The sequence below is a fragment of the Gigantopelta aegis genome, chromosome 10 (genome assembly GCF_016097555.1).
Source record: "Gigantopelta aegis isolate Gae_Host chromosome 10, Gae_host_genome, whole genome shotgun sequence".
Taxonomy (NCBI): Eukaryota; Metazoa; Mollusca; class Gastropoda; order Neomphalida; family Peltospiridae; genus Gigantopelta; species Gigantopelta aegis.
The window spans coordinates 37023507-37042032 of NC_054708.1; the positions used below are offsets into that span (position 1 = coordinate 37023507).

The following is an 18526-nucleotide window of genomic DNA, read 5'->3' on the forward strand; positions in this document are numbered from 1 at the left end:
TCCTGAACACAAATGCATATATCTACCTAGGATGCACAATGAATAGTAGGCCTAATGGAAACAAACCTTACGACCAAAGCATTTAACACCCTATTTAATCTTCACCACCACCCCAAGTATATATAACAAACGATTCGATTCACTAATCAAACCGATCAAGATTTTTCTATAACTGCGAAGTCTGGGATACAGAACTAAATAATAAAACGACACACAACCTGGACAAGCACTTGGACATTGGAAACGGAACCTTTTGAACAAGTTCATACAAAATTCTGTAAATACAAGTTGCAAGTAGGAAAAAAATACTACAAATATAGGCACGGCGAAGCAGGTGGGCTTGGGGAACTTTAGCTCTCCCCCCCCCCCCCCACCCAATAATTCTGAATAAAAAATATTATTAGTAGTAAATCTTATTATTGGTTGTAACCCCCACCCTACCCCACCCCACCCATAGAAACTCGGGCGTCCTCGATCTCAGTCAGCCCCTCCCCCCATGTCTACTTAATTGTTTCCGCAATACCTGAAATATCGCAAGCAAAAGTGAGATAGGCCGAAATCCATTAATAACTGAAATAAATACAAAAACCTTAAGTTAGGCTACTGGGCCCATCTAGTAAACATATCACAGAAACGGAACTTATTATATACTCTTCAAAAGAAGAAACGCAAAACCACATTGTCGTAACATTTGGAGAATTGATTTAATTATTGAATGGTGAGTCCGATAATTACCAAATGTTGCAGGATTGTTCACAATTCACTCTAGTCCATTGTGAGTAAGTGATAGGACACACCACCAAGGTCAAGGTCATCTGGAGTCAATACCGGGTGTGGCCTCCGCGTGTGTTGACAACTGCCTGGCACCGCCTGCCCATTGAAGCAACCAGAGTACGGATGACGTCCCGGGGGATGGTGGCCCACTCGGCCTGCAAGGCTGCTGCCAGCTCGGGCAGGGTCTGGGGCTGTGGTTGTCGCTGTCGGAGGCGTCGGTCCAACTCGTCCCATAGATGCTCAATTGGGTTCAAATCCGGTGATATCGATGGCCAAGGAAGGACATTAATGTTGTTGTTCTGTAGGAAAGCCGTTGTGAGACGTGCTGTGTGAGGCCTGGCGTTGTCATGTTGGAACACTGCGTTGGCGTTGGCCATAACTGGAACGATGTGTGGCCGGAGGATCTGGTCAATGTAGCCCTGTGCATTCAGGTTGCCCTGCACGTGAACCAGGTCAGTTCTGCCAGTGTGTGAGACGGCTGCCCACACCATGACACTACCCCCGCCGAATCTGTCCACTTCCTGCACGCAGTTTGCCGCATAACGTTCACCACGACGCCTATACACGCGACATCTTCCATCATGACGTCGGAGCAGAAATCGGGACTCGTCACTGAACCACACCTGTCTCCATCGCAGTTGAGGCCATTGTCGATGAATCTGGCACCACTGCAGTCGGAGTCGACGGTGTTGTGGTGTTAAGATGACACCTCGAACTGGACGTCTGGCACGAATTCCTACCTCACGTAGGCGGTTCCGTACGGTCTGGTCGGATATCCTGCGCAAACCTGGTATTGCTGCGGCTGTGGAGGTGGCAGTAGTCAATCGTTCCCGAAGGTGGCGTACCCGGATGTAGCGGTCCTGCCCGGCGGTAGTGACCCGTGGTCGACCGGATCTAGGGAGGTCACGTGTTGATCCATGTTGCTGGTAACGGTCCCACAGTCTGGAGATGGTGCTTGGGGACACATGGAATGCCCTGGCAACGGCCGTTCTGGATTCGCCTGCGTCTAGTCGGCCGATGGCATTATTTCTCTGCGGTTCACTGAGACGTGGCATGTCCTGGATTGTCAACTGTCGGCCAGATACAGAGGCCAGGCAAGCGAACACCCTGCACTTTTATACTGTCGGTGTTCATGTTGCACGTGCAGACAACGCACGTGCTTTGATGACATGGTTTGCACGTGGCTGCGTTTTTGCGAATATTCACATTTTGGAACTTTATTGTACAGTAGCTGCGTTTTATCGAATGTAACCGTGGGAATGTGTTTGGGACATGCAATGACCTTATATTCACAAAGCATGAACCGGTAGGAAACATAAAATCGGAGTTATAACCCATTTGTACCCTTTTGCGTTTCTTTTTTTGAAGAGTATATGATGACCACGTGGCCTCCATCTGCAAACGCCATTGCATTTATATTACAAGTTTGTTTTCAATTGTACATCACCACGAGCGAAAGCGAGTAATGTACGATTAAAAGTTTGTTTTGTTTAACGACACCACTAAAGCACATTGACATATTAATCATCGGCTATTGGCTGTCAAACATTTGGTAATTTTGACATAGGCCTATAGCTAGGCTTAGTCATAGAGAGGAAACCCGCTACATTGTCCCATTAGAACCAAGGGATATTGTATATGCACCATCACACAGACAGGATAGCACATGCCACGGCCTTTGATATACCAGTCGTGGTGCACTGGCTGGAACGAGAAATAGCCCAATGGGCCTACCGACGGGGATCGATACCAAACCGACCGCGCATTAAGCGAGCGGTTTAAGCTAGCGACACAGAATTATTAATATGTCCGTAAACCGATCCGTTTATTGGATCCGTTTAACGCACGTCAGACCATGACATATATTTGAAATCATGTCCGTCAAACCCAGGATTAAGGAGGACACCTCTCAAGATTCCTACACAACTTGATAGGTAGGTACTGGGTTCGGATCCCAGTCGAGGCATGGGATTTTTTATCCAGATACCGACTCCAAACCCTGAGTGAGTGCTCCGCAAGGCTCAATGGGTAAGTGTAAAACACTTGCACCGACCAGTGATCCATAACTGGTTCAAGAAAGGCTATGGTTTGTGCTATCCTGCCTGTGGGAAGCGCAAATAAAAGATCCCTTGCTGTCTGTCGTAAAAGAGTAGCCTATGTGGCGACAGCGGGTTTCCTCTTAAAAACAGTGTCAGAATGGCCATATGTTTGACGTCAAATAGCCGATGATAATATAAAAAATCAATGTGCTCTAGTGGCGTCGTTAAATAAAACAAACTTTACTTTTTGGTAGAATCACTAAACGTACTGTCCATTTTCACGAGTTGAAACTAGAATCTGCGGCTTTAAAACCCATTACAAACTGTATCATACAAGTGCCAAACCGAAACCAGTTTGTATTGGATAAATTCGCCCTTAGACTGGTCCTGCAAACTAGTCAATAATTATAATAAACCAAGATGGCGCTCAAGACATTCGTTGCAGAAAGTAGGTTTATTTATATATATATATTATCGTGCCAGAATTTACTATGTTGTTGTGAATTTGATCCCTTTTAACGTTTACTATTCGAGGCTTCGATTATTAAGTCGCAGCAGGAGTGTAACCTGTTGTGGGGATGTTTATTGCACTAGAAGGATTCGCCCCATTTCTTCATTATTTTTAATTATGCATACAGTACACTGATACAGGAAAGGAATGCTTATTTATCAACACTTCATCTAATTTTAAACAAAGTCGGACTATTTTGTTTTTAATATATGATAATTTGGAAAAGTTCAGAATTTTCCCCAGGTCAAATCGTAATGATGTCAGATTGTACCATGGTCATTCACTCATTGGTCAGACTCATACTCATAGCCATCTCATTTTCATGATTTTGTATCCATGTTCTGGTATGGGTTTTGAAGTGGATATGCATCGAACTCACATAGTGTAGTAATAACAATGTTTTTCTTGTTATTATTGACAGAGACATAGCCTAATGTCTATACATGATCAAAATATAAACATTAAATTCAATATTCTCAAATCCAGTTATGACAGTAAACTTATCATCCGTTGACCTGTTTCTGTGAGGGACCTGTGTTGGTGGTTGTGTCATTTGTGTGCATAGTACAGTAGATACATTTGAAGATTTCTGACATCATTGACTTTTGTATGGGGAAAGTAAACAAATGTCTGTCACATTCACAGAAATGTTCGTAAAAATAAAGTTAAAACAAGCATAGAAAGCAAGATTAATAAACATAGCACATTTCTTGATACCTTTTTCTATGATTTTCAAAGACTGTCATTTGAAAGGAAACTTAGTTTAAAAAAATATTTTTGTCTGTTCTCAACTGTATTGGTATCTAGTAATTGAAGTCACCTGATTGTCACAGTGTCTGCTGGTGAAATTCTCTTTACAGATACTTGCCAAAAATATATAGTCCTTATATGTTTTAACAAAAATATCTTTCTGGATATCTGTTTATATATTTATTAAAATTCAGAATGCAGCTTATATTTTTTAACCAAACAATTTTACCATAATAACTATTCATTTGCTCAACTTACTGCTGATGCATGTTACAGTTTTTGACACACATACAGTGATCTTAGCTACATAGAGGCCAGTTTAGTGCTCATTTGAAGCATAGAAATACTAATAAAAAGGTAGCTAGTTGAATAACATCTGTCTGTTTATAAATATTTATATGCTTTAGGACCTAATGTTTATGCTCATGAAAACTGGCTCACCCATGAAACATGTTGTTAACCAGTACCAATGCTACACAAAGAAACTCCCAATGCCTGTATGCCAAACGAACCTGTGCTGTATTGTGAAAAACCATGAACTGGGCTACCTCATAAACCAGTCTATTTACGTTTGACTTGTTTTAAGGAATCTGCATACGATTGAAACCTGACATCAAAATACTTTTAATTAAGAAAACCTTCCAAAAACTAAGTGCACACATAAGGAAAAGACAAGTAGACATTCCAAATATTTTTATACATAGGGATATGTGTATATACAACTGCTATTTTACACTGCATACTATATTAGATGGTGTGTAATATTAAACAAACCTACATTTATAAACAAGTTTCACACAGCTGTCATTGTCAAAGTCTTGTCTGCTTTGCAGATTCATTGCATAAGAGTTTTGTTAATTATCATGTGACATGCGTCACTTTTGAAAAACAATAGCCCAGTTTACAGTATTAGCTGAAGAATGTCAACATTAGACTACGACATGCATTTAATCTCTTCACAACAGAAAATGGCATTGATATTAACATTTGTTGGTTAATTTTGTCCATAAAGTAAACAAGGTAAAACATTATTTCATCAAATCGATCGTACATTGTAAACTGACTGCGAGTGTTCTGTATTGTGATTGGTTAATTACATTCTTTTTCTGGGATCAAATGAAAATAACACCCGGAAAGCTAATGACATCATTTGAAAGTGACATCATTAGCAATTGGAACAGGCGAAGTTGATGATTCAAGGGTCTACAGTTAGATTGTTGCCAGGTATTTTTTTCGAGAAATACCAAATATACAGTTCCATCGAAAAACAATTCATTTTATAATGGACATAACCATATGAAGTTTTTAGATTTGCGTGTGTTATTGTCTATTTGATACCTGCAAATGTTTAATTTTTGACCTCTGGCTAATGCCTTTGGTCAAAAATGACATAAAATTTAGTGCCCTTATTGATTTGGTAATGTGTACATGCTGTATTGTTGTGACATGTTTGTTTGCAGAAATAAAGAATGATGTGATCTTGCAGCTGAAGAAGAATGAGAGTGACTGGCGGGTGCTCATTGTTGACCACAGCAGCATGAGGATGCTCTCCGCCTGCTGCAAGATGCACGAGATTATGTCTGAGGGCATCACACGTAAATTATTACACACAATATTTCAAAATCCTAGGTTCACATGATTTCAGGGTTCGCACACATCCTGGAAAATCCAGGAAAGTGCTTAAGTTTTATTTTTATCATGGAAAGTGCTTAAAACTCCTGGAAAAATAAATAAAATTCCAGGACTTTCCAGGAGGTAAATTTGTTATTGTTTCTTCATTTAATAATAATTATTTGGAAAATATATTTATAAATAATCGCGTTTGACATCTGGTTCCAAACTATATCCTTCACACAACGGTAATTATAAGAGGTCAACTGCCATTGATCAGCTGTTAAAATATATACAGTGAGAAGGCGTGGTTGAATGAATTATGTCGCTTTTTTCTGATGTTTGTGAGTTCCAAATCACTGTCAAAGAGAAATAATTGAGTAGATAGTTGTAACCAGCACCTTCCAGCAAAACAAATACTCATAAGGCTCATGCTTCTGTGCAGTGAGACTAATGCACAGTTGAGAACTAGTTGTGGACACATATTCTTTTGATCTCCATTGAAGTTTCGGACGATTCATACGCATCAAAACGGTATCCACATGTCAAGGCAAGTCAATGAACAGACCATTTAACTAAAGAAACAATCATTTTAGTGGCTTTTTAGTTTTCATTGTTTTTTATATAAATTGGTCCACTTCAAGAGATTATTATATTTAGTTACTCACAGAAACTGTATAATTCCAGTAAATTTTGTATTTAGAACACAATGTTATTAATGAGTTTAAAATAATTATTAATGAAAATAAAACATGTTTATGTGATTTATGTAATTTTGTCATTAGGTCCTTTTCAAAAACCACAAATAAATAAATTATTTAAAGTACACAAGGCTCGAAATTAATTTTTTTGATTGGGAGGCAATCTTTGCTTTTCAAATTTTAATTGGGAGGCAAATGTTTGAATTTGAGAAGCAGTTCTAGAGCACAGGTATTGCTGTTATTTTACACTTACTTTATTAAATCTATACAAAATAAAGATTCCAAACAAATTGTGTACCTGGTTTATATGTTTATTACCCTGAGACAGTGACAGATTTTTCGTCGCATTCAAATTCTAACCAGTTTGCGTGTGTACTTGCCCATTTCTTGAAAATAGCTTTTTTGGCCACCACGGCCATGATTGTAATAAGTTCTAAAGTAGCTTGGTTGATGGTAGTCTCTAAAATTGTAGTCGTTTTTGAAAGTCGCGACACTCGGAACTTCTCGGCTGATTCCATCGATAAATAAGCGTAAGTTCAAACCAGTAGTTGTTTCCTAACGTTGGCTAGACTAGTTTTTACGCTACATGTTAAACCGAATGACCAGTCCGAGAACCAGTCCAAATAGCTCAGGACGTTTGCATTACTCGCTTCGCTGAACTCGGTTTGAAAAACCGTAATCGGCCGATGTGATCCGAATGAGTTTCGAGAATGTTGTTGGTAGATAATTCTGCCATTATTGGTGTGCGCACCAATGTAACATGGCCGCGTCTACGATGTCGATACAAATATAGCAATGTTTTAAATATTTCAAGTTCTTCATTTGAAATGCAGCAAAAACGCGTGACTAACGCGAATTCTGGGATATACCGGAAACAAATTTTAGAAACCAGATGGAAAGCAAAACCTGCTTGTGAAACGTTTTTTTGGAAAGCATTTTGTGCGCTTTGAGCGGCAATTGCCGCCTGCCGCCTGCCAAATTCGAGCCTTGAGTACATGTACATGTACTCTATAAGCACTGACCTATAAATGTAATACCATAAATGTATTAATTAATGTTTAGGTGTTTTGTGACTTACAATTTGTTTTTAATCTTCTTTTTTTTTTGAAATAGTAAATCTGGATATTTAAACATTACTCTCTTTTCTTCTTCTTAAGTTTTGGGTAGATTAGTTGGTGTTTTTAATTTTAAAAAATCTGGATAATATAAAATAAACATAAATGATATTTATTTTTATATAACGACACTCCAGTACATTGTTTATTTATTGATTATTTATTCGTACGTGAATTACAAGTCTTTTTAAAAAATATACTTTGATGGATTATTATTCTATCAGGGTTTTAGATATTAATTTTGGCACAACTGTTTTTTTGTCTGTTCTGGGCACCTCGTTAGTCTTGTTAGTATAGTAATGTTATTAACAGCTGGTGAAGATGTTGCTGAAATGCATTTCAAGTTATATCAGTCAAATTAAGCTTAGGTATTTTAGTGGTATTGAGGTAAATATATTTTTGAGGCTAGCATATAACATTGTTTATACTCAGTTTGGGCCTGCTTGTTTTGGGCATATATATTTTGGGCACAGTGTTTATTGCCTTGACTTTGGTGCAGTCAAAAAGCCCCATCTATATAAAGTTACAATTCTGAATCTTGACCAAAAATAAATGGATCTTGACCAAAATAATTGAATGCCAGTGTTTTATGCGAGCTGTCACGGTTTTACAAAACATCCTGTTGATTCAGCAATATTTTATACCCTTCAGATTGAATCTAGGATGTCAGCTGTGTGTACAGGGGATGGGTTTTGCTCAAGATAATTTTCTACTTTTTTTTCAATACATTTTCCAGGGGAGCATGTCTCGACCTGCTATATTTGTTTTACGCCAGTCTAGACCCCCTGTTCATATTCCTGCACACATGCCTGGATGTGCACAGAAACGAAAGTGTTAAAAATTTGGTAATTTTGGCATATAGTCTTAGAGAGGAAACCCACTACATTTTTCCATTAGTAGCAAGGGATCTTTTATATGCACTTTCCCATAAACAGGATAGCACATACCATGACCTTTGATGTACCAGTCATATTGCGCTGGCTGGAGCGAGAAATAACCAGATGGGCCCACTGACGGGGATCGATCCTAGACCAACCGCATGTCCAGCGAGTGCTTTACCACTGGGCTACATCTCGCCCCAATAACAAAAGTTGTATTAAGCTAGGTACACATAAGCGCGTCAAACGGTTCTGTTTAATGGATCCGTCAACGGGCGAGAATGATACTTTGTTTTTCAGTATGCGTGTACACATGCATGCATTAAACAGACTGTTAATAGTTTAACGCATCATTAAACTGAAAGAGTGGTCAGGAGGCCCATAATTCCGCATACAACATTATGTACACGCAAATTTGTTGAAGGTATTGTTGAAGGCGTGAGTAACCAGGTTTTCATTTATAACCCTCAGCACATATCATACCCCTTGTTCCTTTCATTTTTTCACAATTGGATGTTCCCAATATCGTCGCCTCTTCCCCTTACACACTCCATGTTGAAACTAGGTTTAACGCTCACTCAACAAACACTTTTAAATGCATTGATGTGTATATGCTCGAAGGATGTGTTGTACGGATGCATTGTACAGATCCATTAGACAGAACCGTTTAACGGGCTTATATGTACCTAGCTTTAGTATTATTAATTAATACTAAAATATAATACATACAGTTTTCCAGTATATCAAAAATTTGGACCTAGTGTACTATACAATGATGTATATTTTATTTTGGTAGTGGTTGAAGATATTTCCAAACGCAGAGAGCCACTTCCACTTGAGGCTGTATATCTGATTACACCAACCGAAAAGGTAAATTGTCTTGAATGTTTTGTTGTGTGATGGGGTACAGTTGGTTGTATTAAAACATATTTCTTACACACACTTGTCAGAGGTGTCCAGGCCCTGCACTGGAACAGATTTTGGTTTAGCCAATTTTCATATATAGTATATCCTTGAAAATGATTAAAATGTGGTTAATTCAAGAAACATTTTATCAGCCAAAGATAAAATGTAGCCACTTTATATTAAAATAAGCAATTGGTTAATTTGGCAATGCAAAGGGTTAGCCCTGGATGGCCCGTTGTAGAGTAATAGACTCCATCATATGTGGTTATGTGGATAGAATACATCTGAGGTGGTGAAAATTTCAACCCGGGACGAGTGTATTTTTTCTATCCCACATGATCACATATGGAGTCTTTTTCTCCCATCCATTTGATAAATAAACCATTATTTTACATGAACAAACAAAGAAACAGTAACTTCTTTACTTGACCATTTTATCATAAATAAACTACACTATCATATTTACTGCATTTATTTTATGTGTTAACTAGAATTTTACACTACAACTTAACAAGATAGCTTTTATAATGAAGGAGTTTTCATTATGGGTATGGTCACATGCAAGTACTTGTTGTCACCAGTGCATGGTGTATTTGTAGAATGTGAATAGTACAAGCAATACATCATTATTGTCAATGAGATGTTTATTTTTATTTGAATGAAATTACACCTAAATTGTTTCAGATTCTATTTGTTTATGATTTTCATAGAAGTCTTATTTTAAGTGGTGTTAAGAAAAACAAGTTGGTTATGGTTTCGAGTCTACTTCCATAATAGCTGTCCATCCCTAACTCATCTAGTAAGACTTTCCTATATGTTCAGTCTCAATTTTCATAATACATTTCAAAATGTGTGCTGCATTTTTTTGTGTGAAGATTATACTTTATAGTTTTATATTTCGTATGGATATCAAATAATAAAATAGTTATTGTAAAAAGATTTAAAACAAAATTATATAATGTACTATATGACTTTTATAGTAGTTCCAACAAAAAGTTTAGCTTATTTGATAAATAAATTAAAAAAATTCACTCTTCTTAATTTCAGTCAATTCGAGGTCTCATACAAGATTTCTATAACCCAAATAATCCATTATATCGATGTGCTCATGTGTTCTTTACTGAAGGTAAGTAAAACATATTTTCTGTTTAACCATCTTTGAAAATATAAATGGCTTTACCTGTTAAGTTATTTAGTAAGCAAGCATATTATGAATTTATTGTTAACCCATCTGTAGTTTTATTACCTACCTATCTTGGCTTCAGATAATCTGCACTATTTCTTATTTCTATTTTGGTGAACGAACCAATCAAAACTTTAATATTTCAACATAGCTGTGAAAGAATAAAGATTGTTAAAAGCAATCCCCTAATGCACAAGATCAAGAGGTAACGGAAGGACATTTTTACTACTTTTACACATAAAATTATTCATACTGAATTAAGTTTTTGTCATAACAACTTACTTTTAGATTGGTTTTGTAGGTGATAGGTTCCTTTACACTGCTGTATAAAAATATTTAATGCAGCTCTATTTTAAATGTCATAAATGGGTTTTTAATATTCGGTAATGGAGGGACATAAAATGCACACCACATCTGCTGTGCTAGGCATCCAATATTAGAACTAGTATAGCAGAAATCAAGCTAAGTTATATATAAAACAATAATATAAATCTGAAATACATTACTCATTAATATAAAAATAAATTCATGGTAATGGAGGGACACATTAAAAAAGTAACAGAGGGACACATTTTGTGACATTGCATTTTCATTCTTATATGACCCATTAAATGAGTCCAAATGGATTTATATATCAATAAATAGACAGTAAAAGTATAGTTTAATATCAATGATTCATTAATATTTTGTTTTGGATCAACTGAACACTGTATATCCAAGTATATGTGCATTGCCAAATTTATTTACAAGATCAAGCAGTAACAGAGATACATTTTAGCTACTTTTATGCGTAATTGTTTTTATTTTTATTTAAGTTCTTGTCATATCAACTTACTTTTGGGTTGGTATTGTAGCTGATGAGTTCCTTTACATTGTTGCATAAAAGTATTTAATGAAACTCTGTTTTAGTTGTCATATATGGGCTTTTAAATCAGGCCTCCATCCCGAGTCAGGCCATCGATCTTATTGGAGGTCGGACTCAGGATGGGCGTGTTCGAAACCCTAGTGGTATATGGGCACGTTAAAATAGTTATCTATTTAAATGAGGAACATAAAATGCAGGTCATTTGTTATTCATAGTTGCTAGGTATCCAATACTGGAACTAGTATAACTGAAATCAACATATAAATCTAAAATATATCACTCAGTAATTATATTTTTAATAAAAATAAATTCATGGTTCATTTTTATACTGTTTTGGATCTTGAACACGGTATATCCAAACATGTGCATCAAAACATTGCCAATTGCTTGTATTGAAGTTTTAACACAGATGCTATATTTTTAATGTTCTGGTTTAGTATTTAGTATTTACTGGATCACATAAACCAGTAACAGTGCGCCATTTGTTATTTTATTTTCTATTGTGTGACAGAATCATGCAAATAGTTTTTGTATATCTATACATTGTGCATGTTGAGGATATTAAAGCTGGATCATTAACTTGAATAAACACATCAGTCACACTGATTTGTTCAGCATCATGAACTACCAATGCTATATGTTTGTATCTGGAGATAACTGGTGAATAAATGAAAACATCCATTTTACTTATGCATTTTGTAAAAAAATATGATGTCTAATTTTTTCTTTTGGTGTTGTCTGTAACATCTTTATTTTTCTGAACAGAACAGAACAGTTTAATGTATATGATATTGAGACGGGCAATGATCAGGCTTAAAAAATGAATATGTATATTAAGCAAACATAAAGTTAAAAACTATCTTTCATGTTGCTGTTTAAAATTTCAGTTATTACAGCTGCCCCCATTTCCCTTGCACTTTTAAATAACACTAATGTGTGAATTAATTACTCTTAGTCTGCCAGAAGTAGAGATACACATCCTTTTGATAAAACAGGTACAAAGTGATCAGGTGGTAACACCTCCCATTCTCCTATAGAAATTTTATTGCCTTAATTAGCAGAGCTCTGTAATCCATTTGTAAGATGATAGCTCGAGACTTGCAGTGTTTTTGAAGTGTACAAGTTGATATTACATAAATTATTTTAGTTCATTTAATAAAAATACATATAGTCCTGCAGCAGAGGCCCCTAAAAATGAAGTGTACCAGAGCCGGAAGTATAACATTTGTCACTATGGTGGAAATTAATCTCTGGGGTGCAGAGTTCATCAAAATATAAGATGACATTTTCTAAAGTTGGTGCAAACAAGATATAGTCCATCAATAAAATTGTACATCTTTAGAATGACAACACTTAAAAAGGTGATCTTTGTGTCAAAACTGATGTTTATGGTGTCAATAAGTTCATCAAAACGGTTTGTTATACTGTCAGATAATTGGTTGTCAAACAGTTAATATATCTGACAAAATGGCAGTGTTTTTGGCATGAAAATTTAATAATATGAGTTGGAAAGACATTTTTTATGTTAAATAGGAAATTTTAATGGTTGATAAGTGTAGTTAACATGTTTTGAAGAATACTAAAATAAAATTTAACCGAAATTTTTAACTGTTCATCTAAAATGATAAATCAAGATGGGGTATATATGCTATACCATTGATCAATTCATTGCTCATTGAGTACGCATTGTTGTCATTATGGAGCTACCGTATATCGCCGTGTATTAGCCAACTTTTCAAGCCTCTAAATACCATTATGAGAAGAGGGGTTGGGCAATACACGGAGTCAACAAAAAGTGTCTAAGAAAGTAACAAAATATCGGCGTGTACAGAAATACTATACTAACAAAAATGTGTCAGTCAATCTCGGCTTCAAAACCTTACCGTTGCATTATTTAATCGGTATTTTTAACAGCCTGTATTAAGTCCCATACAAGTGTCCATTTGATTTATTTTTCATTTCAGGCAGTGTGTTAAGAAATTACCTTGAAAAGTCAGGCAGTGTGTAGATTGCCTTAAATATTTAGGCAATCTACAGATTGCCTGATTTTACACATTGCTTGTAACATATACAAACTGTTAGTTTATTTTGTGCATTTTTTGCTCGGATAATGGTACCTGAAACATAGGATAAAAATGATGGCTGCAATTTTGTAGCTAAATTTAACACCTACCAAGGTTGGCAAAATGACCATTTCTCAAAAACAACTTGGAATGCAGAGCCAAAATTTCAGACTTATTCATGTTGATGACTAAGGAATATTTGGTACAAATTTCAAGTCAATCTGAAACTGAAATGCATGGGGCATTTGTTGATTTAAAATGAATTGACCCTGAATACAGTTATGAAATATCCCTTACTGCAATGGAAATATGTAGTGGGCACTAAGACTACAAGTGAAAACTCAACAAATGTTTGACATAATAGCTGATGAATAACAAATCAATGTACTCTAGTGGAGTCGTTAAAGAAAACAAAGTTTAGTCAGGAATGTTTAATGTTTTTCAGCTTGCCCTGATGAATTGTTCAATGAACTGTGTAAATCAAGCTGTGGCAAGTTCATCAAGACTTTGAAAGAAATCAACATTGCATTTCTTCCATATGAATCCCAGGTAGGCAGTTTCAAGCCTTAAAAACATACCTTTTTTGTTAACTTGTTTATAAGTCAAGCCATTAAAATTGGCCTTGTTTATTATTTGGAAATTTTGAGGAGTAACATATATATTATAAGTGAAAGCATATCGGACGAGTGCTTGGAATTTTATAATTGTGATAAATACTGGTTGTCAATGACAGTGTCCATAAATTGGTCCGATTTAACACAACAAATTGACCAATGGAAAATACATTTAAGCTTATATGTACTTGTATTAGAATATAACTTCTATTACACACACATACACAGTAAGTGTTTGATTAAATCTTCCAATAATCTATTTACTCCAAGGAGTTGTAGTTAACCATCTTTCACACAAACTTAGCAGTTACATGGTTAACCATTATATTATAAAATTAAAAGAAACAAATTTGAGGATCATAAGAACTTTGTTCGCAAAGCAAATATATTTTGTGTAGCTAAACAATCAGTTAACTTGGTGAAAATCACTTGAAGTAAGGTCCAGTTACCTAAGATTTTCAAATATTGTCCCGTTAAAGTTCTTTGCCAGGCCTCCTGACACGTTAGGAATTACAACTGTGTTAATTTGATGTACTGGGTATATCTGGTATGTTAGGGTGGAGTGCTTTCTGTATAAATTTAAATTACAAAATTCTGTTAAATAATATACTAGGTATATCTGTTATGTTAGTGTCCACACTAACATAACAGATATACCTAGTATATTATTTAACAGATATACCCAGTACACCAAATTAATAGTTGTAACTTCAATAACAGAAAGTACTGCAGTACTTTCTGTTATTGAAGTTACAACTATTAATTTGGTGTACTGGGTATATCTGTTATGTTAGTGTGGAGTACTTTCTGTTATTGAAGTTACAACTGTGTTAATTTGGTGTACTGGGTTTATCTGTTTATTAGTGTGGAGTACTTTCTGTTATTGAAGTTACAACTGTGTTAATTTGGTGTACTGGGTTTATCTGTTATGTTAGTGTGGAGTACTTTCTGTTATTGAAATTACAACTGTGTTAATTTGGTGTACTGGGTATGTCTGTTATGTTAGTGTGGAGTACTTTCTGTTATTGAAATTACAACTGTTAATTTGGTGTACTGGGTATATCTGTTATGTTAGTGTGGAGTACTTTCTGTTATTGAAGTTACAACTGTTAATTTGGTGTACTGGGTATATCTGTTATGTTAGTGTGGAGTACTTTCTGTTATTGAAGTTACAACTGTTAATTTGGTGTACTGGGTATATCTGTTATGTTAGTGTGGAGTACTTTCTGTTATTGAAGTTACAACTGTGTTAATTTGGTGTACTGGGTGTTAATTTGGTGTACTGGGTATGTCTGTTATGTTAGTGTGTTTTCTGTATTGAAATTACAACTGTTAATTTGGTGTACTGGGTAGTTATGTTAGTGTGGAGTACTTTCTGTTATTGAAGTTACAACTGTTAATTTGGTGTACTGGGTATATCTGTTATGTTAGTGTGGAGTAGTTTCTGTTATTGAAGTTACAACTGTGTTAATTTGATGTACTGGGTTTATCTGTTATGTTAGTGTGGAGTACTTTCTGTTATTGAAATTACAACTGTGTTAATTTGGTGTACTGGGTATGTCTGTTATGTTAGTGTGGAGTACTTTCTGTTATTGAAATTACAACTGTTAATTTGGTGTACTGGGTATATCTGTTATGTTACTTTCTGTGTTACAACTGTGAGGTGTACTGGGTTCTGTTATGTTAGTGTGGAGTACTTTCTGTTATTGAAATTACAACTGTGTTAATTTGGTGTACTGGGTTTATCTGGTTAGTGTGGAGTACTTTCTGTTATTGAAATTAGTGTGGTGTAGTGGGTATATCTGTTATGTTAGTGTGGAGTACTTTCTGTTATTGAAATTACAACTGTATTAATTTGGTGTACTTGGTATATATCTGTTATGTTAGTGTGGAGTACTTTCTGTTATTGAAGTTAAACTGTTAATTTGGTGTACTGGGTATATATCTGTTATGTTAGTGTGGAGTACTTTCTGTTATTGAAATTACAACTGTGTTAATTTGGTGTACTGGGTATATCTGTTATGTTAGTGTGGAGTACTTTCTGTTATTCAGGTGTTCTCATTAGACTCTCCAGAGACGTTTCAGTTCTATTACAATCCACAAAAAGCATCTGGCAGAACTATTAACTTGGAGAGGTGTGCTGAGCAGATTGCAACATTGTGCTCCCTTCTGGGAGAATATCCATTTGTCAGATATAGAAGGTAAACAAATAATTAAGACATGCACAAATGAGCACTATTGGAGTTAAAATATATGAATGGTATGCACAACATTATGTAGTAATTTGATATGGTGCAGTAAAACTGTAGAACATTTAATATACATTTGAGCAATTCTGCAGTCACTGACATTATATTTGCAGTCACTGACATTATATTTACAGTCACTGTTTAAAGTTTTAAATACCTGTATTTTGTTCACGTTTTATTGTAGCATTTTTTTTAGTTTCACATCTATCTCAAGCACTGCCCCATGACTGGTACATAAAAAAGTATGATGTGTTCTATCCTGTCTAGGAAAAAGTATATATAAAAGATGCCCTGATGCTTTTTTCTATAGAAGTATCTTGTGTGGCAGCAGCATATCTTTTGCATCTCATGTCCACTATTTGTTGGAATAGCCATATGGCAGACACCAAATAGTCATAGTTTAAAATGTGCTGATGTGTCAGTAAACAAATTGTCCTTTTCCTTCTCTTGTAGTGAGTTTGATCGCAACGCTGAGTTTGCTCAGATGGTTCAGCAGAAGCTGGATGCGTATAGGGCTGATGATCACACCATGGGCGAGGTGAGTGAGATACCAGCATGTGTGTGCTGTACTGTATAGGGTTGATGATCACACCATGGGCGAGGTGAGATACCGGCATGTGTGTGCTGTACTGTATAGGGCTGATGATCACACCATGGGCAAGGTGAGTGAGATACCGGCATGTGTGTGCTGTACTGTATAGGGCTGATGATCACACCATGGGCGAGGTGAGATACCGGCATGTGTGTGCTGTACTGTATAGGGCTGATGATCACACCATGGGCGAGGTGAGATACCGGCATGTGTGTGCTGTACTGTATAGGGCTGATGATCACACCATGGGCGAGGTGAGAGAGATACCGGCATGTGTGTGCTGTACTGTATAGGACTGATGATCACACCATGGGCGAGGTGAGTGAGATACCGGCATGTGTGTGCTGTACTGTATAGGGCTGATGATCACACCATGGCGCGAGGTGAGTTAGATACCGGCATGTGTGTGCTGTACTGTATAGGGCTGATGATCACACCATGGGCGAGGTGAGTGAGATACCGGCATGTGTGTGCTGTACTGTATAGGGCTGATGATCACACCATGGGCGAGGTGAGTGAGATACCGGCATGTGTGTGCTGTACTGTATAGGGCTGATGATCACACCATGGGCGAGGTGAGTGAGATACCGGCATGTGTGTGCTGTACTGTATAGGGCTGATGATCACACCATGGGCGAGGTGAGATACCGGCATGCGTGTGCTGTACTGTATATGGCTGATGATCACACCATGGGCGAGGTGAGTGTGAGATACCGGCATGCGGGTGCTGTACTGTATATGGCTGATGATCACACCATGGGCGAGGTGAGTGTGAGATACCGGCATGCGTGTGCTGTACTGTATATGGCTGATGATCACACCATGGGCGAGGTGAGTGTGAGATACCGGCATGCGTGTGCTGTACTGTATATGGCTGATGATCACACCATGGGCGAGGTGAGATACCGGCATGTGTGTGCTGTACTGAGCAGCATGTGATGTCACTCGCGGGGCTAGGTCTGATTGAGCTAAATATTTCGCCAAATTGTCTATTAAACGTCAAAAATAGCAGAATTCAACAGTTATTATCTCAAAAAAAGTCAATTATTACATGAAATTATTTTGCCAAATTAAAATAAAATTTGCCATCTGCTTTCAAAATTCACAATTGGTTTACCAAATATAATTCCTGTAACCAAACTATCAGATACCAAGGTAAAAATAACTTAACTAACCTCCATGTATATAAAATTTTGAAATGTTGTCTCCTGGTGTAAATATAATTACACACCTTGTCTAATGGGTGTATGCCCCTTTCCCACAGACAGGACAACACATACCATAGCCTTTTGATATACTATTTGTAGGGCACTGCTTGAAATGGGGGCATACCCAATGGGACTACTGATCCTATGACTGAAGCAGGGTAAATCCTGTCCCAGGTCCATTTAAACGGACTGTTATAAGTTTTCAGCCTTAACAAGACTTCCTTTTGTTCCCCCACCCCACCAACAAAATAAACCCACATCCTGCATTTTTCTATTTTTGAAATATAAATAATATGCTTTAAATATAAAGCTTTATATGGATAAATACATTTGGAATGACCTTTGTCCCAATTATTTTAAATTTCACTTGGCCATTGGAAGAAATAGTAAATTCATACGTAGACAAAAATTTATATTGAGATGCTACTAAACATTACTGTGTCCTGAAATGCATTGGTTATGGAGAT

General features: G+C 36.5%; 1 protein-coding gene across 2 annotated transcripts in view; it reads left to right on the forward strand.

The window, feature by feature from the left end:
* Positions 1 to 3201: 3201 nt before the first annotated feature.
* LOC121383982 (syntaxin-binding protein 1-like) overlaps positions 3202 to 18526 on the forward strand; it is a 68408-nt gene continuing 53083 nt past the window's right edge. For both annotated transcript variants that reach the window (XM_041514114.1, XM_041514116.1), the window contains exons 1-7: positions 3202 to 3261; positions 5535 to 5669; positions 9176 to 9249; positions 10333 to 10411; positions 13842 to 13945; positions 16063 to 16211; positions 16713 to 16797. In XM_041514114.1, the coding sequence (XP_041370048.1) occupies positions 3234 to 3261; positions 5535 to 5669; positions 9176 to 9249; positions 10333 to 10411; positions 13842 to 13945; positions 16063 to 16211; positions 16713 to 16797 (654 nt within the window). In that variant the 5' untranslated portion in view covers positions 3202 to 3233. The remainder of the gene's footprint in view (positions 3262 to 5534; positions 5670 to 9175; positions 9250 to 10332; positions 10412 to 13841; positions 13946 to 16062; positions 16212 to 16712; positions 16798 to 18526) is intronic.